At 47.9% G+C, this 25,644-nt stretch overlaps 1 protein-coding gene across 4 annotated transcripts; it reads left to right on the top strand.

Moving 5' to 3' along the window:
• The first annotated feature begins 8,554 nt into the window (after positions 1-8,554).
• LOC309595657 (UAP56-interacting factor-like) lies at positions 8,555-22,868 on the top strand. 4 transcript variants are annotated; one of them, XM_082322896.1, is made up of 9 exons: positions 8,555-8,675; positions 12,683-12,826; positions 16,207-16,349; positions 18,280-18,407; positions 19,275-19,356; positions 19,799-19,839; positions 19,926-20,000; positions 20,676-20,787; positions 21,558-22,868. In XM_082322896.1, exons 1-9 carry the CDS (start codon positions 8,588-8,590, stop codon positions 21,651-21,653), a joined length of 909 nt encoding a protein of 302 aa, XP_082179022.1. In that variant the 5' UTR covers positions 8,555-8,587; the 3' UTR covers positions 21,654-22,868. The 4 variants fall into 4 exon arrangements, with proteins under 4 accessions (XP_082179022.1, XP_082179020.1, XP_082179021.1 ...); XM_082322894.1 differs by having other exon boundaries at positions 19,796-19,839; XM_082322895.1 differs by having other exon boundaries at positions 19,272-19,356.
• Positions 22,869-25,644: the final 2,776 nt, after the last annotated feature.

Below are 25,644 nucleotides of genomic sequence, written 5' to 3'. Positions count from 1 at the left end.
CGGCGGGGCCGCTGGCGGAGGGGGCGTGGCTCCCGCGCGCCCCTCGGCCGCCCTCACCAATCCGCGGCGGCGCGGAGCCGGGGGGCGTGGCTCCGCCGCTCCCCGGCGGCCTCCCTCACCAATCCGCGGCGGCGGGGGGCAAGGGGGTGGGGTTCCCCGAGGCGGTGCTGGCCAATGAGCGGCCCCGGGACGTCCCGCCGAGGTGGCGCGCGGGGCCGGGCGGGCCCCGCGGGTCGGGGGGGCTTCGGGGCAGGGGCCGCCCCGCAACACGGGCGACGTCTGCGGGACGCGGAAACAACCGCTCGGCACCCGCAGCGCCGGCGGACGGGCATCCCCTCCCGCTGGCGGAGCAGCCTCGCCTGTCGGCGGCGTGGCAAATAGGCCGTTTTCACTCCAGCGAGCCGTTTGGCACCGTTCGGGTTTACTGTCGTATCTATGGCAACGCAGATTATCGATTGCTCCTCAGGTTAAAAAGTCACCTAAGCCAGATGCATCAGAGCACCACCTCTGTGTTGAAAGCTAATAGGGAGTAGTGCCTGTCAATAACTGCAGGTCCTCGTTAGTGGCATGAAAAAAAAAAAAAAAAAGAAATCAGTGAGGAATCTCCCATAGCAGAACAAAGGGGAACAGGAGTAAGGTTGTCACCCTAAAATGGGTTAAGAAACATTCACAAAAGCCTCAAAGGTACTAATGCTCTTGACTCAAAATGTGAAAGGGGAGTGGTGAAGCATAAATCAGAAGCTGGTTGCAATGTCTGAGGCCCCGTTACATTAATAAAATGCTACACAATTGCTGGGATACTGTATGGATGAGTAATTACCTCTATTACTGTGTAATCTGTACTCGTTAGGTGCTGCATATTTATCTGTCAAAAATTACTCTGGAGCCATAATTAGGAAATGCTAAAGAAAGGCTCATAGACCCGCATTTTAATGCAATTGCTGTGGGTTTGATAAGCAGAATCTGCTTCTATGCTTTGATCCTCCTGAAGGTCCTTAAATGGATAATTTTTTTGCATACATGCATCATGACTAATTTGGGGATCTAAGGGAAATTCCTTCTATTAGCAGTATGGAAGAGGCTAGCCTTCAGTCAGCAATATGTCAGTGAGAGACAGCTGAGCCATCATTAGTCAAAAGAGGAACAGCTCTGTAATATTCTGTGGGTGATACCTGGCTGAAATTCAATAGAACCAAATTAGCCAGGATCAGTAAGAAGGTACCGAATAGTGAAGGGTTTAATCCTTTGGTGCAGTATTGTATGGACTTCGGGATCACTGTGCCATTGCAAATAGATTGGCTTTCCAGCAAACGAGGCCTGTGTGCAAAATGTATGTGTGGTGGGGGAAGGGCTCCCATTGTCACCTGCAAATATTGTGGCTGCCTGCTTCATTTAACCATAGCTGTGGATGCTTTTGAGGGCTGCGGGATTAAAGCTTACAGATGAATATCTACTGATCAGTCTGCCTGGGCCAGAGCCTCTGCTCTTGCCCTGAAAAAGCTAATTGTTCCCTGGATTCACAGCAGGAAAATCAGACAAACCTGCATAAACCCTGCTGACTGCTACCCTTGGTCGAGTTTCCAGCTAGAGAGGGTGGAGGTTGAATAAACTCCCAGACTGATGTTGGGCCAAGTGCGTATGATGATTTTGCCTGCAGATGTGGAGCGGGAGGTACAGTAGCTCTGCAGCTGGCAGGAGTGAAGCAGAGCAGCAGCCAGGACCAGCCCCAGTAACTAAATGTTACTAAATGTTAGAAATAGTTGCTCTGAGTTTGCAGAGCTGGTGGCTTGGCGCAGGGCCAGCTCAGAGATGCAGCTTTTCTATCCTCCCTCTAAACCACATCACACAGCCGCTTGCTATTTAGAGCCTAACTGATCTCTGCGATGTTAGACAGAGAAAGGGGTTCAGCTCGCTTTGTAAGAAATAGGTCTGACAAATTGTCAGAGGACTCAAAACACCATTTAGTCATGCTGGAGTTCTCACGTATGAGGGGCCTTTTTATCTTTAACAAAATACTCACTGTGTCTGCAGGTGTTCCTACTGAGAAGCAAACCAAGCACACGCAGTCTGCTCAGGCACACGCTCATATCTTCAAATGCATTAAAATGTCCAATACAATAGGCTAGAAGCAACGTCTCAGAGTTTTTCTAACAGCTAACCAAAAATCCCGTTTGCAAACTCTGTCTTGAGCAAATTGCTGCTTACTCAGGCAAAAGCTTGGGAATTGATTGCACGTTCCTATGGTATAGCTACATGCAGATTTACCTGTGGGGGTCATTTATCACCTCAAATAGCTGCACAATCAGAACAGATGTCTGGAATGCTAAAGTCCAATTCATTTTATTTATACTGTATTTCACAGCCTTCCAACAGTTCTTTCTCCCCATGCCCCCCGCCCCCGCTGCGCTTTCTTCTTCGTTTCACAAGCAAAACCAGAGTCACTAGTCTAGTGGCAGAAGGCTCCCAAAACCAACTTTCTCGTCATAATGCATAGTAAGTCATAGATGTGCCATCCCTTAGTTTCTTCTATAAAAGAGAGATGATACCATTTTCTTATTTATTAAGGCAGTTAAGACGAGTACTGGAAGAGGTGGAAACACTCAGATGTAACGAAACTGAGCAAGACAAACGTATTTTCTTGCTGCCACACCACAGACAGAGTCTATGTTTCAGGAGTCTGAAAACCACTGAAAATCCCACACTTCCATGAAGAGCTTCCACTTTGAAAGTATTTGTGGTTACCCACATCCGCTCCAGATGAGATAAAAACTTATGAAGATATGACATCAACAAACTTTAAGAGGTAGCGTTAATGCCTAGAGGAATGAGATCTAGATTAAGCTTAGATCTATGTAACTTTGCAAGATGTGGTTACTCACAAGTCTTGCAATGAGGTAGTCCTTGGCACGGTTAGCCCAAGCCATGCTCAGAGCAAGTGTGGGAGCTATGTGCTGTCCTGCTGCTCTGCCTGTGCTGCTCCCACACCTCCTCTAACCCCTGCTCAGCATGACCGCTCACAGCTCCAAATTTCCCCAGAGCACTGCCTTCTGGAGAGAGCCAGACAGGTTCATCTGTACTGGAAATGTCAGTATAAAATTGATTATGGGAGTAGGGAAAGCAAGAGTGGAGTCCCTTATCTCTCCTGTACCTTCATCATTCTCCGGAGTATACTGCAGGCTGTGCCCCGGGTCAGGTCAGTGCATGTGATAAGAACATCAAAGCACAGTAACAAAGTCAAGATGCTGCCTGGGGTGTCATGCGGTGCAATGCTCCCTCGACACCTCCACCGGCCTTGCAGACCTCTCCCAGGCAACGTAAGCTCTGGGCACCTAAGGCCAAGCAACAGGGATTGGCAAAAGCAGAGACATCCCTGAGGCTTTCAGTGCTCCTGAATTAAATACTTGAGCTGAATACAAAGCAGATCTTTGTCGGTCTAGATTGCCATTTGCTGTGAGAAATTAAATCCTCCTGAGATGTCAGCACTGACCTTTTTTTGCATCCTTTAGAGACTTTCTTGCTTGGAGCAATTAAACATCAGAGCTTTCATAATGTTCTTACTATGCTTCTTTATGAGTAGCCTCAGTCCTCCCACATGTGTGAGGTACTGAGATAACACACTCACTGTTATTTCAGCACTCACATGATCCTTGTGCCATCTCCTTGATTATTGAATTCCTTCTCACTTACTTTGCCTATCAGTGCATGCTCTATTCCTAATTGATACTGCTTTTCTTCTTCAAGACCTGCAAGTGTCCACAGCCTCACACAGGGAGTTAAAATAATCTCCAAATAACCGGATTCAAGATTCATACCAAAATGGCATCATCTGGCCCACTTTGAAAGCAAAGCAAGCAAACCATATATTCCTAGTTAGGTCAAAAGGCAAATGCCACACTGTCTGTGCTAAAGCGTAGTGATTTATCTGAAACACTGTTTTGAAAGAGCTAGAAATAGCTCAAAATACTCCAGCATCTGATGCTTGAATAGAAAAGAAGCAAGCAGGATGCTGTCTAGCTGCTTTGGTGAGCAATATCTGTTCTTAAAAGTCTTTTTGTACCGACCACAATAAGACGGCAGATCCATTAATGAGAAGATTCCTGGTACCTTTTCCATTGGGAGGACCTGATTAACTGTACAGCTAGCAATGCTTCATTGAACACCAGAAAATACATTTCTGAAGGCGGGGGGAGGGCAGCCTCTACCCTCAAAGATGTAATTTCAAGTACCACTTATTCCAATTACATGCACTGGAAATATCTCCTCATGGTGCTGCAGAGGCCTTTATCCTTAACTGATCATTCTAGTGTGCTTTCTAACAGGATTTTTCCTTTTATTCTATTTTGAATAACTTGTTTGCCATGCAGTAGGATACTTGCCTTGCTTGTTTGTTGGTAAAATTAGAAATGTAGCCCTTTCAGTGAAGGCTTGCTTTAATATTGACAGACCCCAAGAAGCAACATGAATTAAGAATATTCCTACACTGCAAACAGAAGCACAGCGGCGTGGTATATCTGTGTATCTCGGTTTACTGGGATGTAGCTTGGCTGGTTACAGATTGCACTGAAGCTACCAGCTCCCCTGTCATCCTGCACATGTGTGTGTTGAGTCCAAGCCCGTGCCATTGCACTTATCTTTTATCAAGTATGCCATGCATTTCACAAGCCACATCTCTGATATACAAAAGACAGTCTAAGATAAGAAATAAGTGTTGTCACCTTGTCCCAGATAACTGCACACAGGATGATCAATTGTATTGTGCTTTAACACAAATGTTAAATCATCCTGCAGAACTCCAGACCTAGAGGTGCATTTTTGTGGGATGACTTTAAGGATGTTCTGCATAGCCCAGAGGTATAGCTAATGGGTATTGTAAGAGTAGTTTTGCATGTACCAGGCTGAGATCTCAATTTTAATACCCAGAGAGAGAGCCAAAAAAACCCAACAACCCTTCTCTAAATACCTTGCAGTCTTACAGTATACAAGCTGCATCTGCTAAATGTATAAGAAGCAAATCATGGAATTTATCATTAACTGTCACAAAGAAATGCTTGACGTGTCAGTGAACAGTTGTTTGCACTGAGCAGAACTCAATGATATGTGCACCTCTGCCACTTTATTGCATCCAGTCAGAAGTTCTACGTAAAAAGTGAAGTATTATCATCAATGTAGCTCACATTTGGGGAATGGGTAATGTAGGGAAATATTGGCGTAATCTGGAGTTTTCTTTTCTCAAAAAGCCTGAAGAACAGTTTTGTTCTCTTCCATCTTCTCAAGAAGATGATTTTCAAGTAGCAACATATGGTTAAAAGGCCATGTTCAGCATCTAACAATAAAACATAAGCTCTTCGTTGGTGGCGCACCAATTTTGGAGCAAGCTAACAGAACTGTACTGCTACCAGTGTTCCTCATTAAGAGCTGAGAATTATGCTCCTGTAGTTCTCACCAATTAAAAGGCCTAAACACCCCCCCTTGTGGGCAAAATACAACACATCACAAAAATGATCAGATTTTTGGCCCATCGCAATAAGCAATTGTTTATGCTTTGAGCAATTCTGATATAGGATGGAGTGCTTCCATACCCACAGATGTATGCGTGCAAATGCTAAACATTTCCTTGAAAGCCACTCAGGCTTTCTTCCCAAGAAAAAACATTTATTTGCGATTGCATCACGTAGTTTTGGGTCCATTTCACTGAGAGAGAACAGTCATATTTTTTGTAGTTTTGTATTAAATAACTGTGATATGAGGTACCCCTGGGAACAACAGACAAAGTGGTCAGCATTAATTTTCAGATACGTATTTTTATATCACAGCATAAGATTTATTACAACAACAAATCATCATGAGTTATTTAACATGCAGAAGATTCACTAAGTCTACTAAGAGACTGGGGAAACATTTCAGATAATACAAGTGTTTGAATGCTGGCATGTGTTCCCTTCTCCCACTGACTTCTAATTTTATTTGTTTTTAGCTAAAAGCCTTCTAGGGTTCCTTAGGGTTTGATTATGTGACAAGAAGAGCACCTGAAAAACTGAAAGGCTTACTGCCCCAAAATAACACTTGCTTTTTGTGAAAAAGTTTGTTAGGCATGTGCCCTCCAGGGAAGGAATACCTGGCACCTTTGGCAGAGGTGCCCCAGTTTTCTTTGAGGGCTTAGCTTGGCGGCTCGTTGCCACAGTATCAATAAATGCAAACCAGTTCTAGAGAAACACAGGACAAAAATCCTTTTTTTTTTCTTTGTTCTTTTCTTTTTTTTTTTTTTTTTTAATAATCCTACTTTAACCTTTAGAAAGTCACATTACTGACATTCCTTTCTTAGGATGCAGGGTCAAGGCTGGCTGCCAGACACCTGCAGTCCTCTCCAGTGCAGGGGGATTGTGCTTTAGAGGAGGTTCTGGCTCTTAAGGCCTTTTCACCACCTCCAGCATGTGTCACCTACACTGTTAATGTGAGAAATTACTCAGAACTGAGTTAATGGCAGTGCTTAGACCTACTAAGCAAATGGGACACTCGCCAAGACGTTAAGAGGTCAGAGACTGGCAGTTGAGAGATAACAGAGTACATATCAGTTCATACTTCCCCGATGCAGAAATATGGCTCCTGAAGGTTTTATCACTGCTTCAAAGCTATGCACTTAGAGGAAATCAGATAATTACACCTCTCACCTGGTGAAGTGTAATTTGCTGCAAAAGCTGTGTTGTAGTTCAATAAAAAAACTATCATTTGATAATACTTACTATTTTAGAAGTTGGTCTTGGTATTTCTGAAGTCTGCCTTTGTCTCGTTTTGTCTCAAATGTTTGTTTCACTGAAGGTGATCAAATGGAAACACTACTGGAAATCTCTCAGCTGTTGCTTTCAGACTTTCTGAAGATACAAGGATGTGTGATTTTGCAGAAAGCCACAAAACCTTTCATTACACCATCCTCACAGTGGGACCAACTCCAGCTTCTTCCCCGTGTGGAAACCTGGGTCATTCAGCACATGGTGGGCCGGTACCCAGAGGAGACCCCAGACCCTGCCTGCAGTCCTGCCCTCGTGGCTCCTGGCAGTTGCTGCTTCACAGCTGGCTCCAGGACACCTTCCAGAGCCCTTCTCCAGCACCCTCATTAGATGCTAGAAAATGACACTGCTATAGAGCTCCTCTCCCTGTCCATTGCTAAAGGCTTGGCATATGTGGATACATCCCGCCCTTCCCTGACTAAATTGCTGGGAAATTTTAATGATTCCCTTTGAAGGAAAGCTCTTGGACTAAGGGGGGCATTAGAGCCAGGTCTCCCCAAAGAGCAGCAGCACCCCTGGGACAGCTTGCATATCACAGAAAATTGCAAACGGGGTACAGTGACCTTAGTTCCTAACATTTCACATTAACATGCTTTAATGATCATCCTGCAGTGTCATTGCAAAAGACAGCTAAGGTTATTTGGTGCTCTCTCAACACTGTTCTGTTCTTTTCTTTCATGGAAGAATAGCTCCCTAAACCAACGCTTACAGAAGCACTTGATCTTGCTAAGTGCTATACACATAACAGGAGGCAACCTTTGCTTTATTTGCCTGTAGGAATTTCTCTCCCATTTGAAGGGCAACCTGGGAAAAAGGAACTGTCTTGAAAACACAGAACGTACAGACTTTGTTCTGAGATTTATGTGGCCTTTATTATGTATGTGGTGTGGGAGATTATTTCAGAGCATTTATTAGATAGAAACTTTAGAAAAAACCATGCTATTCACCTAATGCACAGCAGCCCTTTGGGAGAGGAGTGATTGTTCTCTCAGTTCTTCTCTTCCATTTTGTTTTGTTTTTTTTTTTTTTTTTTAATCTGGCTTAAAGCTTTTAAAAAGTAGAGGAAGATGGTTTAGCTCACCTTTTGTATTCAAACTGAAAAATAGCACCAGTGCCACAACCAACGTGACACGAGACTGAAAGATCCCCTGGAGAATCTGACTTCTGCGAGTGATCGGGAGGACGCTGAAAGACCAATCCCAAATGGATGCTTGCTCCCCAAGCAGCTCACAAATATAAACAGACTTCATGCCTGAATACAAGCCAAGAGTGCCTCCGTTTGTAAAGTTACCTTGTTTTTCTGGTCTTCAAAATGAGACAAAGTCATTCCTTCTTTTACATCGCTCAGAAATGACTGATGGGTTTTTAAGATACATCTGCTCCTGGCATAAACCCCAGCGGAGAAGGATTTGGGAGGGAGAAGAGTGTTAGCACAGAGGCTGGGGAACGGTGCTTAGGGGAGAGCTAGAGGGGAAGTGCTGGTGAAAAGGATCCCCCGAATAAGCGGGGAGGCTGCGAGGGCGGCTCCGGGGCGCGGAGGGGCAGAGAGCCGGGGCAGGGCTGGGCAGAGAGGGAGCGCCCCGGGGCGCAGAGGGCAGAGCTGGCCGGGGGGCGGGGGGCTGGAGGGGGTGCCTGCGGGGGGGGGGGGGGTGTCCGGGCACAGAGGGCAGGGTGCCGGGGCAGGGCTGGCCGGGGTGGGGGCCGGGGCGGGGTGCCGGCGGCGGCGCGGTGCGGCCGGCGGCGGCCGGCACATTCCGGGCAGGCGCACTGGGCGGCGCGGCGGCGGTGCGCGCTCGGAGCCCATGGAGGCGGCAGGGCCGCAGGCGCAGCCGGGGCCGGGCCCCGCGGCGGGGCCGCAGCCGGGAGCCGAGGAGATTGATATGTCCCTGGGTAGGTCCGGCGGGGCGAGGGTCCCTGCCCGGGCGGGGGGCGGCGGGCGGCGGGGCCGGGCCGAGGGCGCTCGGGGAGGGCCCGGCCCGGGGCTCCGTGCGCCCCCGGGGCCGCTCCCGACGCGGGGCTCCGTGCGCCCGGCGGGGCCCGGGGGTTTGGTTTGTGCTTGTGTCGTGGCCGGGCAGGCAGAGCCGGGCGGAGGAGCGCGGCGTGGCCCCGCAGGGCTGGTGCCCCCCCGGTCCGCCCGCACCCGGTCGCGGTGGAAGGGGAGCGGGCAGGGGAAGGCGAGGAAGGAGCCGGGGGGGAGGAATCAGGGCTTCAAACCCATCTCTGTGCTTTGCTGGCAGCACCCCGTAACTTCAGAGGGGAGAGCGTCAAGCGCCGCGGGCTGGTAGAGGCTTACGTAAATGAGTCCTCTATTGAAATAAAGATATGAGACATATCCTCGGGTGTGCGGGCTATTTATAGCAGCTTGCTCATGATGCTTGCCATTCCTCTGGCACTGGATATGTGAACTGTGCATAAACAACTGCCCTTTTATTAAATCCGAAGGCCTGGACTTCAATGCTTGGACGATAGATCTTGGTGGATTATCGTGTTGACACCTCTGCTGTGGAAGGAAGGTCCACCAGCACCTTTTATTATTGGGTCAGCTTCCTAACCGAAACCTTGTGTCATTTCTTCCCAGCAATGAGCCACTTGTCAGGAATGGCAGAACATTTTCCACCGCAAACTCAGACTGATCCCTTGGCTGATGCACCATTATTTTAATGGTGCCGTGAGAATTTACAGCAATAGTGGGTCCCTAATTTTTCATTTAGTTTTTTCCCATGGTGTTGAATACCCTTTTCCTGTTTGCTGACGTGCGATACTCCCTTTGCTTTTGCTCTCCCTTAGTGCTTCCCTTGGTCAGACCTCCTGTGGTCCACCTCCGTGTTCAATCCAGAATACACCTTACTCAGGGCAGAAGAGAGAAGTGGAGAACAGGAGCCCTGGTGAAGAACTGATACTTTTACCATCAGGTGCTTGTTTCTGTGCTTTCAGATACGTTGGTGAGTTAGCAGCCACAAGAAACGGCAGGAGTTACTCTAAAGCTGTCCTGATAGATCTAATTGTGTCTTGAGGGCATTAGAGGTACCTTAAATGACCTCTCAGGGTCCCTTCCAGCCTTCTGTAGTACTCCATTACATTGCTCTCTTAACCCCATCGTATTTATAGGTGCAAAAGACAGGGTAACAACTCATACCCAAGCAAAGAAAGACCCTGAAAGGTGACAGACCGGGCACCTGAGCGTTCATCTCCTCTCTGTTCCCAGCGAGCTCTTCTTCGCACTGTAGATAGCCCACTCTTGGATGCCTGCATCCACCTCCCTGCAGAGCAAGCGGGGATGCTGTCAGTAATGCTTCAAAGCAGTCTGTGCCCCAAATAGCACATGTCCCAAAGGCACACTTAGCTGAGAACATTAGCGCATTCATACCGAGAACATCGCCCAGCCTCTCCCAGCGTGCTCTCTTCCTGGCAGACTTGATAGAGAAATCACAAAAGCAGTCACGCAGCCTATTCTTACATCTGCTCTCGTTTGTTTTCCCTGGGCTTTGTATTAATTTGGACACAGGAGTTTCTTGATAGAAAATGACAAGTGACAAGTGCTGGAGGTATGATGTGCTGTTCGTGATAATCGCCCATTGAACGCTAATGGCACTTCAATGCTTCCACTCCAGCGCTTCATTGAGGAGCTGGAGTAGCCACTGCCTTGGAAAAGGCCTGATTTGGACACTTCTTTCCTCGCTAATTTGTTAAAGTTAAAGCATTCTGCTTGGAGCTTAACAGATACAGCTTTATTACTTGCTAATTATTGTCTGGAAGGTTTGAGGTTAAAAGAAGAAATTGTTGGAAAATATGAACTAATGAGGAGATGTCCCTTTGCCTTTTCTCTTCATCAGAACAGCTTGAATTAAGAAGATCCCCTTGATTTCAGAAAAATTCATTGAGAACTGAGAGGCTTTGAGCTGTTTCTTGATAGAGCTCTGCATCTAAAAGTAGCTTGTGCGTGGTCCAGATATCTCAATTTCCAGTGCCGTCTTTTAAAGAGTTGTTCACTTGTTCAGGATGGGCATGAGCTTTCAAAACCCTGTCAGGTATATTCTGGATACTGCAGGTGGATCATCACCTTCCTTTGTGTCCCTTGTGCTCTCCCTGTTGTAAAACACAGCACTTCATGCAGCTCAGGGGATGCACAGCTGGTTACAGCAGCGGTGCCCAGGGAAGCACCTGGGATGCTTGGCTGGGTCCAAACTGGTGAAGCACAGTGGCAATGTCCTCAGGAGAAATTTTGTGTCGTCTTCTCCGTGCTACTGATAGAGTTTTAAACCAAAAGTGTCTAAATCACAGGGAAAGTAATTGGTTGTTCCATACAGGCTCTGTGCCTTGGGAACGGCATTTGGATGGTGTCTTGCAAAGAAAGCGAGAAATGTTGCATAGTTCATGGAAGAGCTCAGCGGAGTACATTTTCAGAGCTGCTAAGAGAAGTTTGGGTGAGGGGAGTCCTGGGACATTGGCAGGACATCCTGGGTCCGTTTTTCTGCATTCAGGCTGTTTTATATCTCTTTTGTGGTGGGGTGGCAATAGGTGAGAGGCAGCTGGGCCTGGTCCCAGCGCTCATACTGCAGCAGTGCAGGAGCTGGCTGGTTGCCCTCCCTCCTGTCTGCAGAGAGCTGTGCAGCGTTCCCAAAATATCTTCCTGCTGCTGGCAGTGGGGCAAGCATGGAAATCGAATCGATGTGTTCAATGTGAAGCACGAGAGTTGGTTCCCTTGGTGTGGAGCAGAAAGGTCTACACGGGAGAACCCAAGTTTTGCAGGAGAGAGCAGGCATCCCCTGCGCAGTCCTCCTGTGTTTGGGATATTCTCCCTTTCTGCTTCACCAGACAACAGCAGAAGCTAAGAGGTTCTTGCTCTGTTGTTGATACATCCTTATCCAGCTGTTTCTAGGTTAGCTATATTGAGTAATTAAGCAGGAACATCTATCCCAGATAGTCAAAAAATCAAGAGTCAGGTCCTGAAGACTGTGGAACTTAGAATACAAAGTGCTGCTGATACTCACTGTGCATGTTACATCTGGTTTTTGAGCCATGGATGTTTATGGCTTCAAGCTTCATCTCATACCACTGAGGGCTAGAAACTTGCTTGGGTTTTTTGAAGCACTGAGGAAAGACATGCAGGTAGCTGACTCCAGGAGATGGGAATTGAAAGGAAACCATGCTACAGCTGCTTGGTGAACCATGAGTGTTTGCAGGACCATGATGTCCCCTTTCTTGGCAGTCGCCCTGTACAAGTGAGATTCCTTGCCCACAGCCCTCGCATCACAGCCTTCGCTGCACCGAGCTTCAGTTCATCCCTTTACAAATTTAGGGGCTAGGGGGACATTCATCTCACTTGTGTTTGCATGACACTTGAACAGTGTTTGTGTTGTTTATACGTCAGGGACACGTCCTCTGCACGGGGCAGTGCCCGTGTCCCATGCCTGGCAGGGGGAGGCCTTGGAGCGGCCATCACAGCATGGGTGCACCCATGGGTGCTTCTGTCCATTCTCCCCCCTTTGACCACCTCTCCTGCAGCCTCCCAAGTCAGATCTTCTCAAGAAATGTTCTCTGCCCAGCACTGAGCTCCCAGTGCCCCTGCAAAAACATATTCCCTTATGCTTGTGGGAAATCTGCAGGATCGGATCCCTCAGTGGGACGTGGCTCTGAAATCTCTGTCCTGCACGCGGTGGATACGTGCCGGATGGTAGCACATTTTTAAATAATTTGCTGCACTCTAATCTCCAGCCCGCAGGAGCCGAGTAAATTGATCCTATACTTTCTGAGCTAAGCTTTATTGTCTGGCCAGCGTAGCTCACAGAACCGCAAGCTCCATTTTTACTGCAGACAATTGCAAGCACCAAAAGTGGGAATCACTGTTGGTAGAAGGTGCAGGTTTTATGGGGTTCCCCTTTGCCATTTTGATCTAGATGACATCATAAAACGCCACAGGAAAGAGCAAACAGATGCCAGCACCACAGGGGACAGGCGAAGGCAGCAGGTCAAGAACAGGAATTCGGCATATGGGTACGGGCGGCCCCGTTTCCGCACCTGGATGCAGAGGAATATGCAAGGTAGGTGAGCGCCTCGGGATGACGGAGGCCTGCCAAGCTGGAAAACACATTTCTGTAACAAAATACATCTCTTAAATCCTTCTATCTAATTCGTGTGTGTGTATAAGATGTACTCAGGCTCTGAATAGCTTTTCTCTTGCAACAACAGAATATCAGGGCCCTTTCAGAGCATAAATTCATCCATTTCTCTCCCTTCCACCCTCTCATGAATTACTAATTCAAAGTGACTTAATATCTATTCTCTATTCCCTTTCGGCTTTGCATATTTTAATTATGCCTCTTCCTAATCCTCTTTTTCCCAGAACACACTTAAATTACCCCTTCAGTAACTGTCTTTGATAGCTCAGTTATTGGAGCTAATTTGTCACTTTTGCCAACCATGCTATTTTTATGATGAGTTTTTTTTATAATACCGTCTGATCACACACTAATCTATGTTTGGTTCCACTAGCTTTTATCTACAAAACCAAAGTGATCGGCTGCATGAAATGCCATCTTTATCAAAATTTTGCTTTTTTTTTTAAATTACTGCTAAATCACTTCATTGAAGATTTTAGTGACATTTTGCAGCAATGTGTTTGTGGTCTTCCCTTGGAGTGCCAGTGGCACATCAGGACAGTGGGATTGCTGGGAGCAGTCCTGCTTGTCTCCGATCTGCCTCCCACTCTCTTGTTCTTGGTCTCCGCCACATATTGCCTTACCAAGAATCGTTCCGGTTCAAAACAGGATGATGATAATTGCCCTTTGCAAATTGATTTTTCTGTCAAAAACACAGGCTTTGATATTCTTCCACACTCAAGTGACTACTGCATGCAGAGTCAAATAAATCAAACAAAATCAAACAAAATTTTTTTTTTAGCTATTCCTTAGAAAGGAGAACTTTTCTGTTCATTTATAAAATTATATCTGCTGGTCTTAGTATTTCATACATTTTAACTGAGTTTGAATTCAGCCCTGCCAAGTGCAGGGACTCACCATGCTGTGTGGAGCTGATGTCAGTAGCAATTTTGGGAAGCTCAGCACGACTGGGAATTTAGCCCATAATTCTTCGGGGGCTCATTTCACTTCGGTCCCTGCTGAAATGCAGTCCCTTCTGGGCTGAGATGTGATAACGGTTATCAAAATGACGATCAGAACAGCCCAGCACTGTAATGACAGAGCATGGAGAAGGGTATTATGCTGATTAAACCAGCAAGAGAATTCGTGCAAGCGAAGTGCTGTTATCCCTCCTGGAATATGGCTTAAATCATCTCCCCAGCAGGGAAAAGATGGTTTTTAATGACAAGAAATTTGAATTTCAAATTTCCTCAGAAAAAGAGTCTGTCAGACATTGGAGCTTCTCCCCAAGCTGGACTTGCTGGGCAGAGGTGCTGGTTGGCCAGCCCAGGTGTGCTCAGCACCAAGCTCTGAGCATGCACCCAAACAAGGGGGGGTCTTCCCCAGCTGCTGATGCTGTGGGCTTTTATTCAAATGCTCGTTCATTAATAAATATCTGCCAGACTTTTTGCAGAGATGGAGCCTCCCACGTGTCACACTTCAGGATACATGTGACAGACCGAAGCCTTGGTCCCCAGCTGGTGTGCACGGGGTACCCCTCGGAGGCCAATGGCTCCGTCGTTAGTTATTTACACTGGCTGAGGCATGCCTGAGTGCACCGCTGAGCAGAGGCTCTCTAACATGACCTGACTGACAGGGACATGATTTTCTAGTCAGGGCTGCCTTTTGCATCAGTCCCTCCCATTGCACGGGTGAAATACCCAGGAAAGGCAGCTGAGCTCAGTCTGTCTTGCTGCAGAGGAGGTGCCCTCTCCAGGGTGCAGGAGAGCTTGTTGCAAGGCTTGGTGGCCCGCAGGAGAGCGGTCTGGCAAACAGGCAAGAGAGAGGGGCAAGCCCAGGGAACAAGAAAGGGAAAAACAAACTGTGGGGACAGAATCAGGAGGGAATAAAGGGCCATTAAACACAGCAAGACCACATCTGGTCAAAAAGACACAGATTGCCAAAATTCAAGTGTTTGTAGGGAGAGGAACATTTACTCACCTGCACTTCTGTGATGAGAGGGCATCGTTTGCAAAGAAAAAACTGGCCCCACAGACCTTGTGAACAGCGTTGCATCTCTGTGAGTGTTCCCAACCAGCACCTCCGGCTGTAGGGAGCGAAGCACCCCGAGGTGCTGTTGGGGAGGTGCTTCCCACGGGCATGCCCTGATGCCCTTTTGTTTTGGAGCCAGAGCAGCTCAAATCATCTTCACTTGTATTCCAGTGCAACCAGCCCACACTGGCGCTGACTGATATTACACCCTGGGGCTGGAGCCTTCATTAATCACTGCGGTGATGGCCCCTGACAGCGATGTCACCGCTGCCTCAGAACAATTCATTTCTAATTGCTCCAAGTCATTATAAATTGCTGTGATGTAGGAATAGATGATACAGGATCAATACACGCGTCTAACTGCTCTGTGGTCTGTACCAGTGAGGTTTTGCTATATGGTGCAGGGGTTTAACCGCACTCTTGCTGCCCTCTACCATGCACTGCTTTATGCCTGATTTATACAACCCTCTGAGTACATCTGCACATTTCACTGTATAGTGACTCGGAAAATGTCTACTTCATTATGACTACAGAAGTTTATCATGTGGAGTAATTAGGCTTTAATGCACTGTGCCTCCATCTGACGGAGCGCTTTGCTCTCGCTCGACACTTCAGCACACTTCAAAACCATAAACAGGCTTAGGGGAAAACATTAAATGCAAGATGGGCTGTTGGTGCCTATGTACTGTGCAGTTACGTAAAACAGCACCAGAAGGTGCCCCCTTCAATATATGCAGTAAGTAAGGATATGTCAAGCTGAAAAAAAAAAAAAAAAAGAAAGAAAAAAAAAAAATATATAAAATTTATGGTCTGGTCTTCACTTATCAAGTGCTGTAGTGTGGGCACTCAGAGCTGTTCCAGGCTGATGTGAGGTTGGCTTCTGGATGCTTGAGTCACTTGCATATCTGTATCAAAAGGCTTTTTCCATTTCACAGTTAATTCATAGCAATGTGAGCTCTGACAACAGATTGACAGGTTTCCTGATGCGAGCGTTCCTGCCTTTATTAGGAATCAGAATTGTGGAAGGTTTTGCTCTTCTATATTCTTTCAAATCAAATAATGTGTTTGTCAGTCTTACATACAATAAGAATGTTAGTGAGACATTGGAAAGATAAATTATTTAATATTCTGCAAAATTAATTTACTTTTCTGGAATAATTTAATGTGATTCTTGCATCACTATTTATATAGATACTCCTATATCATATTAAGTTAACCTTGTAATCCATTTGCAAAACTGTAATCATAAATTGAGTTTTGAAGGATGCTAAAATAAGTGTTTATTTTTACAGGACCTAACCGTTTTAGAAGAGGGTTTGGACAACAACAATACAATCGGAGACAATTCAGGAATACTGTGCCCGGTCCCAGGAGAAGAGCAGCTGCCGCATTAAATGGAGTGAGCCCTTTAAATCGCCAGGCATCGGCTCAAGAGGTAGGGGGGTAAGGAAGGTACAGCTGTTCCCAAATGTCATGTAGAAATCTGCTGGATTTTATGATCCTGGATCACCCCAAAGAACAATCTACATAAAAAATTTACAGGCACCATCTTTTATATGCCTGTGCACAGCATTTGTATGCATAGGTGAGTACAGACACATATGCATATAAAATAGCAATTTTCCAGTTGGTTTTATAAGCTTATGACTTGGCATAATTTTACTGAATCAGTTCCTATGGGTTTCACAAAAAAGATTTTTTTAAAATGTGTTCTTAAAAGATTTTAAAATATTTCCATAAAACCAAATTCCATGTCATCTCACCTTACTATTATCATTTAGAGGAGGTATGTTAAGATTCACCGTTATTTGTCCTCCACCCAGAGCATTTTCTGAGGTCCAGTGAAGTCAAAGACCAGACTGTTGTTGACTTCAGGTGGCTTTGGTTCAGAGACATACTTTTCACTAGCAAGTGGGTATCCCCCCCCGAGACACTGATTCCCAGTACTGTGACACCCATGGGTCAAAGTCAGTGAAAAATGCATTTTTTTCATTCATGGCTTTCCGTTTTTCAAGTTTAAATGTTTAGGTCTTGTCTCTCCTCAAAAACACTTTAAAAAAAAGATTGAAATATTTTCATTTGGGTTTTGAGTTATTTTTAAGACTAAAGAGATGGGAAGGAAGGTAAGTGTTCACCAATAAGGTAATTCTTACAGCTTTCTTCTGAGTATCAGTAATATTAAACTGGCTTGGTGCAGAAGGTGGAAATCAAGCGGGTAGATAGTCCTCTGCGAGAGGGGGTTGTTTTTTTCCGCAGTGATGGAAATCCACTCAATTAGGAGGTCATGTATGCTCAGTAAGCTTTTAAAAAACCACCAAAGTGGCATGTGCATGGAGTGTGGTTATTCCTGAAAATAAAGACTGTGATGACTCAGATATTGAGTGTGGCTGGGTATTAACAGAAAGTAATAAGCAGTTGCTAGGAGGCATAATTCTATGGTAGCTTCTATTTTGCAGAAATAAACCAAGTGGGAAGAATGTGGAAACACATCTCAGTTAGTGGGTAGTAACAGCGATGGTGGTTGTCCCACAGAAATAAATGGGACAGAGTCTGTGGCAGTTTGTATAAGTAACTGCAGGAGGACCTACACCGCTGAGGGGCCTTCTGATGTGCTTCATGCTTCAGGGCTTGGACCAGGCAACGTAAGTGTCCAAACAAGAAAGAGTCAATGACCAAAAAGAAATCTGAGCGAAGCTATAATGCTTGGCTTGTGTGAGATTTGCTCTCCATGGACTAATTTTTTTTGGTGTTTCTGCACCATTAGAATGAAACATTCTTCATGCTACTTGTAGTGTCATGCCCAGGAAGCGAGGCACACGTACTGATTGATGACAACAGTGTCTACTAAGTCCAAATGTTGAGACTACAGCAACACTGCTCGGTAGAAATATTGCTGCCATAGATACAAAAGACCATGGAAGAGACCAGGTTTTAATAGATTTAGCGAGGAATCAGTATGCCGTCAAGAAAATATCAAAGCAGAAAACAAAAACCACTTGCAGAGCAGGGTTGTTCTGTTGCAAGACTGCAAAAGTTGCAAAGGCAAAAAAGTTGGGAATGAGAAAATGGGGAATGCAGAGCGCACAGCGCAGGGCTAAGCCCCCTTTGAAGCCATTGCAAGTGGCACTGAATGTGTCCGAGAGCAGCGAGGGAAGCGCTGCAGTGTCACAATCACCACCTGCGCTTGGGAGCAGGCTGCATTTCCCCCTAGGCAGAGCCAAAGAAAATGCCAAATAAACGCACCGGCTTTTCAGGCAGTCGGCGGAGGGAAGGACGGTCGCGTGCTGTCACTCACGCTCGGTCCCTCTTCGGGCACCAGGATTGCGGCACGGGTGGCAACTGCTGAGCTCTCGCTGCTCTTTCAGGGCAACAAGAACAACGATGCTTTCGCCAAAAGCAGCAGCAGCGGGCAGCCGGAGGGACGGCGACGGCCACCCCCAGGCCCCAAGAGATTCAGAGCAGCTGCTGCCAGCACCCACGCCCCGGGGAGAAGGTAAAATCTTCGGTAACTCCGGGCTTTTTTGGTTTTCGGTGATTCCCTGTGCAGCTCCTGGGGCTCTGCTCTTGGTCTGTGCCAGCTGGGAGCGGCTACAGCCGCGTGCTCGTGCAACGTGACAAAAATACCCCTGGGTATGTTAGAAAAGCACCTGGAAATAAAACAGCCTCATGCTGATAGTTAATAATTCAGGTATTAGATCTGTCATTTTATTTTAGAAAGCATGGAAAATGTGACCTTTGTATTTTTATTAAACTTTTCCTCTGTCACTTTGGGGAAAACTTTTGAAGGGTGAAATAGCATTTATTTTCATAAAGGCAGGAAATACAGATTCCAGCCGTAAGGGATAGGCAGGGAGGGGGTGTCTGTCGCGTTGTGGGGCTGCAGGAGCAGACGCTGCGCCCCAGGAGCGGTGACGAAGGCAGGCTGCTGGGCGCTGGGCACAGTCTTTGTGCCTGTCTCCCTGTGGTCCTTGCATTCTCCGAGCTCGAAAGGAAGCCCCATTGCAATCCCGTCTTTCTCTGCTCTGAGTGGAGCAGGGACGGAATGACCTCCAGGGGTCCCTTCCGACCAGATTTTTTTTTCTATGATTTTCTTCCGTGATTTTTTTTTTTTTTTTTTTGGACGAGCAGAGTTCAGAACAAACACAAGCTGTTGTTTTCATTTGAGCAGAAAAACGAGTTCCTCTGAAATCCTTTGCTGGCAGAAAAACCTGTTGGGCTGAACTTAGTAACACACAGCCTCATTTGCTTTTCCTACTGCTTTTCAGTACCACGCTGGGTTAAGTATTTCAGAATTAAACCTTAGGAGAGACCTGGCATCATATTCACCTCTGTCCTTTTCTCTCTCCTCCTTTACCAGCAGGCCTTTCCTGCTAAACAGGGGACCAGCCTTCCAGCAGAAGCGGATGCCGCAGCGGTTCTCCAAAGCCAACTTTCAGAGAGGGGTCAGTATCGAGACATTTTTTCTGCAATTTGCTGATGGTGACAAGCCTTCAGTTTTACCAGCCTTTGCCCACTTGTATCTTTGCTTCCAAAAGTAACTGGGAGAGATGGATGACTTTAACAACGAATATATTTCTAGGAAAGTATTTGCAGGACAGGCAATTTTTAGTGCCTTATAGTGACTTAATATTCTGGAAGCTGGAAAACAGAACCCGGGCAGGTGGTAAAAGTAAACCTTGCAGCTTATACAGCAGCACGAGCAGGGCAAAGTAAAGCCACTCCATACCGATCGCTGTGCCAGCAGGAAATGCAAAATTAGCAAATTTCTTGACAACATGCAAGGAAAGAGCTATTCAGATACACCAAATGAAATACTGGAAAAGGAATCATTGTTTCTGAGAGCTAATTCTTTAAGTCATTTTTATTAAATATATTTCACAGCAGATGGATGCTAATGGAGAAGGGAAACCACCAAGGATGAGAAGGTAATTGGTGAACAAAGGCACACAGCAAACACGACGTGCTCTTTCACGCTTGAATCGAAGCTGGATACATCTCCCTGTCTCGGCAGGTGGCAAGTGAAACCCAGCCCTGGAGCAGTTCTGACGGTTTCTGTGGCTAATCCCCAGGCGGGCCAGACCGGCGCGTAAGTAAATGAGGTGATTTGTTAGGATGGGAGCCCTACAAAAGCCATTGCAAATCCCTTTAGCATTATTGCAGCTTCGCTTCTTCTATAATGAGCGCGCAATGAATGGTTCAGACCCAAAATGGTTAGCAAATGATGTCTCATTCCCTTCCCGGAGTATCTGAAATGAGATGGTAATTACCGTGCGGCTCGTTTGTTATCCAGAGTAAGGAGAACTGGAAGCGCCGGCAGCTTGTGGGAGGTGGCAGGCTGGTTGTGCTCTCTGTGGGGTGTCACGGGGGAAACACTGCGCGCCCCGAAGGGACACGGCACGCTCGCTGTGTAAGAGGAGCACAGAAGCTGGAAGGGGGCAGCTTCACCCCTGGGCTGACCCGGTGCAGTTGCAGGACCTGGCACCCAGCTAGGGGCAGAAAGAAGGGTGGGTGAGGGCACTTGGCATGTCCTGGGCACAGAGGGCACCCCAGGATAGCCGTGACATGATACAGTCCCCGGTGCTGGAACTCTGCCTGATCAGCAGCTCTCCTGGTACCCTTTAGACTCACCCAGGCTGCTGGGAGACATGCCATGGGACGTATGGGGCATGCGGGTGTCTCCTGTACTCCTTGCTGGTTTGCAGACGATAGGAAGTGAGCTGCCTTAGCATCCTGAGTGACTGCAGATCTGTGCTTTCCCCAGGCCTGGATCCAAGCGCCCGTTCCTGCGAAGCCAGAGGCCCCCGCCGCGGGCAGCTAAGCCCCAGCCCAAAGGGGTGCTGCTGAGATTCAACTTCCGCGCGATGGCCAACCAGGTAGAGGATTGTCAACGGGACAGGCAGCACCTTGCCACCCTGCACCAGCCCTGCCGCTAAGCTGTTAACATCACGCTCAGGTTTTTGGGGCTGCCAGTTGGGTTTATCTAGCATAACCCGGGAGGAAAGTCCTGTAGCTGTGTTGGCTAGGTTGCTCACAAAATTGAAGGCACCTGAGAAGACTGTTCAGCAACTACAGACTCAGCCCAATTTTCCCTGCACTGTTGGCCCCTCTTGGCCTGTCCATGTGCTTGCTTGGAGCGGGGAGATGTTCCTTGTGAGCAGTCCTGGCCGGGGACGACTGTTTCACTGTCGGTGCTCCCCACTCCTCAGAGACACACGGCACTTCTGGGCTTTGCTCTCTCTTTGCTTTGGTGACCTTCTCAGTGCCACGTGTTATGCTGAAGTATGGTCCAGGAGCCCTGGGGCAGATCAGAAATCCTGCTCCACCTTCTTCATTGCTGACATTTCTTGTCTGGACGGTTTGGTTTTACTTGATGCCTTGTGCTCACATGCCATCTGCTTGCTCCTGTTCTTGCCGAGGACGCCTGGTGTCTTGGGGCTGGGCGCTGCTTGGAGGTTTTCCAGCCACACACAGTCTGTCGAGCTCCTTGTCTCCATGTGCTGAGTGGTTTAATTGACTAACTGGCTGTGAGGCACCGTCCTGACTGATGGGCTCTAATCAATACCTCTAATCAATATCCCGGTACAAGTTTGGTCGTGCTTTGCCACGAGACGCGGGACTGACTCGCTCTCCCCTTCCCCTGCAGACCAGCCTGACGCTGGATGAGAGGTTCTCTGGTCTGAGGAATAAGAGGCGCTTTACAGCAGCCAGGAGCGCCGGACGGACGGTCACCATGCCTTAGCACCGCATGCTCATCACAGGGACTGCCCGTAACAGTCCAGGCCCCATAACGGGCAGCTCAATAAAACTCAGTAGATTTCCTCTGAGATAGCTAATTTGGGAATGTGCTGTCTCCTTCCTTACACGCAGAATGAATGAGTGAGTGAGGGCAGGGGTGAGGCAGGACGAGAGTTGGGGCCAGAGCACAGGGCAGGTGGGACGTGAGTGGGGTGGTGGAGAGGGATGAGCGGAGATGGATTTGCTGGGAGTGCTCTGCTGGGCAGCCGGGGGCTGGCACCAGCCCTGTCCCCCTGCCAGGGCACCCTGTGCTGCCCGGGGTGACTCCTGCAAGAGGGAGGGGGGACCAGCTCCAAGCCACACCTATGGAGCCTTCCCTGTGTTGTCCCATGGGTGAGACAGGGTTGAGGGCACTGTGCCTGCCTGCGTGGGAGACAGAGCAGGGAGCAGAGCGGGGCTGAGGAATGTGCCCCAGCAGTGCCACCAGCAGGGATGCTCCAGCTGCCCGCATTCCCCAGCATCCACCTCATTGCCCGATTTGTTGTGCGTGCTGGCACCCCTGCCCAGAGGTTTGCAGTGTAAGACCCCTCCATCCTGAAAACGTCTTGCTCTGCCCCGATAGTCAGGCCTGAGCATCTTGCATTTCTCTTTGGTTTGCCGTGCTGTTCTGACTGCTGCTGCTGCCAGCCTGGTTGCGGGGATGGGGTGAGACATGCCGTGCTGTGCCGCTGGAGCGACTGTCCTTGGCGCAGAGCACAGACGGGCTGTCCCAGCCCAAATGAGGTTTTCCAGTGCTGTGGTAGTTCTGCATTAGGGATATTGTAGGTGCATCTCCACCTGTGCTCAAAGCACCAGCATAATCGAACTAGCAGCTGCAGGAGGGAGGCCAGGCTCTACAGCAGCCCGATAAAGATTAGCTGAGCTGTTAATGAGCTGGGTCTAGACATTTGTTAATGAACCCCTGCACCAACCGTGAGTGAGTGATCCATTCTCCACCTACCGCTGAAACCCAGCACTGAAGGCGCTGGACACAGCCTGTTACTGGGCTCTAAGCTATACTTATTAAAGTAAACATTTGATAGACTGCTTTGTATTTTACACCAAGCGTCTTTAACAAGAGACTGGACTCAGTGTTGGTTTTATAGGAATGTGTGAAATGTTGTTAGTTGACGAAGCGGTGATGTATGAGTCCAATGCACTGAATAAAAAACTAACTTGTCAAACGTCACCTCTGGTTATTTACCTTCTTTCAACAGGCTTTTGGCGCAAGTTCAGCCTCTCATTGTGGCACTGCAGGCCACAGTATGTGCGGCCACATGGGCTGCTGCCTCGGCACGTCGGGGGAGGCCGTGGTCCCCGTTGGTGCCCACCCCTGGGCAGTGGGGCACTGGCCTGGCTGTGCAGGCAGTTTGCTGCTTGCAAAGCTGGCTCTAAAGCACAGCCAAAGCAGTGGGAGGTTTTCAGTAGGTATTTTGTAAAATCTTTGCTGTGATCTCTATTGCCTTTAACGTTATTGGCAAAATTATCAGAGCAGACCTGGCTCCGAGTATGTCCAAAGCAAAATGAATGCAAACTGACTTCCAGGCTAATGAACTCAGGACAAGACATCACCCCTTCATGCAAATAATCCAGGTGTCATGGAAGATGAACAAGAAACACTGTCACAAATGGCAGTATCCCTGATTTCAGTTACACCTTCACTATAAATATTGACAAACAGTGGTAGACTTGCTAAGAAAACCTGACCACTTAAACCAGGTTGCAAAGGGATGGAACTGTTCAATCCTGAAGGAACAGCTGAGCGTGCAGCATCCCCACCATGTTCAGGGCACGCCCTGATACTGTTCTCCAAATAGATGTTTTTCACCAATCTGTACCTTATATTTTTTTAAGTACTCCTTAAATTAAAATTGAGGGCTTAATGATAAAAACGACACTTTTTTCCTAGCTTGATTCCCCTACAGGGCTGGGTGACTTTGTGTGCAGCAAGAGATGAAACAGGCTTTGCACAGAAGGGCACTGAATTTATAAGTAGCAAAAAAGCATAACCACCGTGCTAAAAACATATTGGGAGAGGGCACAGAGTCAGTTCACTCCCAACAGGCATAAAATACCCCTTTTTGCCACGGTACTAAAACCACAGAATAATTATCTCTAAAATTATCCCTGCTGTCGTGCATAGGGTGAGCTGCTGCGCAGAGCCCGGCTGCTCTTCGGGGAGGGTGTTCGTGTGACGCAGTTCAGCATGCTTCTTTAACCACCGCCTGGGAGATTTGTTTGTCCAGTTGGGCTGTTTCTGATGGTTTCTGCGGCGGTGTCCAGTGCCGCACAGGGGGTCTGGGGGTTCCCTACCCGGAAGGTGGCAGCAGCCGGCTGTTGGCCGAGCCCCCCACCGGGACAGCTGCTCTCAGGCTGGGGCCACCGGCAAGGGGCAGCTATGCAACCCGGAAAACATTTTTACTCTCTTTCAGGCCAGCCAAAGCCATCTCCAGAATGACACCTCTGGTGGTGTCTGACAGCTTTTAAAAATGCAGGAGCAACTGCACAGGGTCAGAAGAGAGTCCCCGTAGTGCATCCCAGGGGAGGGGGACACCAGCACATGTGTGAGTGGCCCCAGTCGGTCACTGCGCTGAACCCACAGCACCGGTGATTTCTTTGTTTAGCCACGTGTATCATTGCATTTAACAGCATTTGGTGGGGTTTTCTTCCACTATTGCTTTTTGCTGTTTGCTTTCTGTGTATTTGTCTTTGCCTCCAAAGGCCGGTATTACGAATTAATATTCATTCCTTTACGCCCTTGCCAATTTATAGACCATGCTGTGTTCTCCCTTGCTCACGTCCCTTCTAGAAGAGCCTTGGTGTATCTACTTGTCCACTGCCTGGAAGCTGACCCATCCCTCTGGTCACTTTTGTACCTTTTCTAGCTCTGCTACATCTTCCTGAGACAGCAGGGCTGAAGCACACATGATATTTGAGATGGATTTATAGGGAGGCTCTGCTTTGTTTTCTGTTCCTCTCCTAATAATTCCTAACATTCCAGTTGCTTTTTAACCGAGAATAGCCACTTGGAGTAGGAAATGGTAAGGCACATTTATATTGGTTTAATGAAACAGCTTCCCAGGGAACGTTATCTGCAGAAGCTGGTCTCGCAGCCCACGTAACGGTGGTAGAGAGGGCACCTGGAAAGGCTGGCTGCAAGAGGACATGCCCAAGGGTCCGACTTTCCCATCTAAACGCTAGCACTGATGTTCGGTATTTTCTTAGCCGTTCACGGGATGTCTGTTTTGATGCTAAAAGCTACCTTTAATGAGCTTAACAGAGAGGGGGTAGAAGGCCAGCTTTCCCTGCGAATTTCCCTGTTTGTCAGTTCTTGCTGATTTTAGTGTCGTATGACCAGGAGGAGATGTGCATCAGGTTACTCCCCAGTATTTTGGGGCACGCATATTGTCAAGTAGCACAGGGCAGGCTCCCAAAGTGGTGCCCCAGGAGCAGCGTGGCAGTAGGGGCCTCTAGGATAAAAACGTGTGGTTTGGGACAGACCTGTTGGTCAAATCCATCCTGGTAACAAAACAGCAGCCAAGGCATCACCCAGGGGGGCTGGCAGTCTCCTGCATTGCACGGGGGTCCTTGTGCCGGGGTTAGGCAGACTGGCTGCAGAACGGAGTCAGGCAGGGCATGAACTCGCTGCCCGGGCTTGAAGGTGCAGGGGGAAGCATCGGTGGAGGTGGAGCCCGCTGTCAGCAGCAGGAGTTGTTAGTTTTTAGGGGTCCTTGGAGGGATTCAGACAGCCAGAAACCACAGGCGAAATGTTTAAACAGAAACCTGAGATCCAAACAAAGTCTCGGGCACTATGGTTCCCTCAGGGGCTGGGATAAACCGAGCTACAAGCAGAGCGTTTGCCAGGCAGCAGCTCAGTAGAAAAGAGTCACAACAAGCTGAGAAAAGACACGCAAACCCCTAGACTGAAATGCAAGGGGTGCCCCAAACTGGACCCC

This window comes from Platalea leucorodia (assembly GCF_965183815.1).
Source record: "Platalea leucorodia genome assembly, chromosome: 10".
Taxonomy (NCBI): Eukaryota; Metazoa; Chordata; class Aves; order Pelecaniformes; family Threskiornithidae; genus Platalea; species Platalea leucorodia.
The sequence above is the reverse complement of the archived record's forward strand: the minus strand, read 5'-3'. Positions and strand labels throughout refer to the sequence as shown.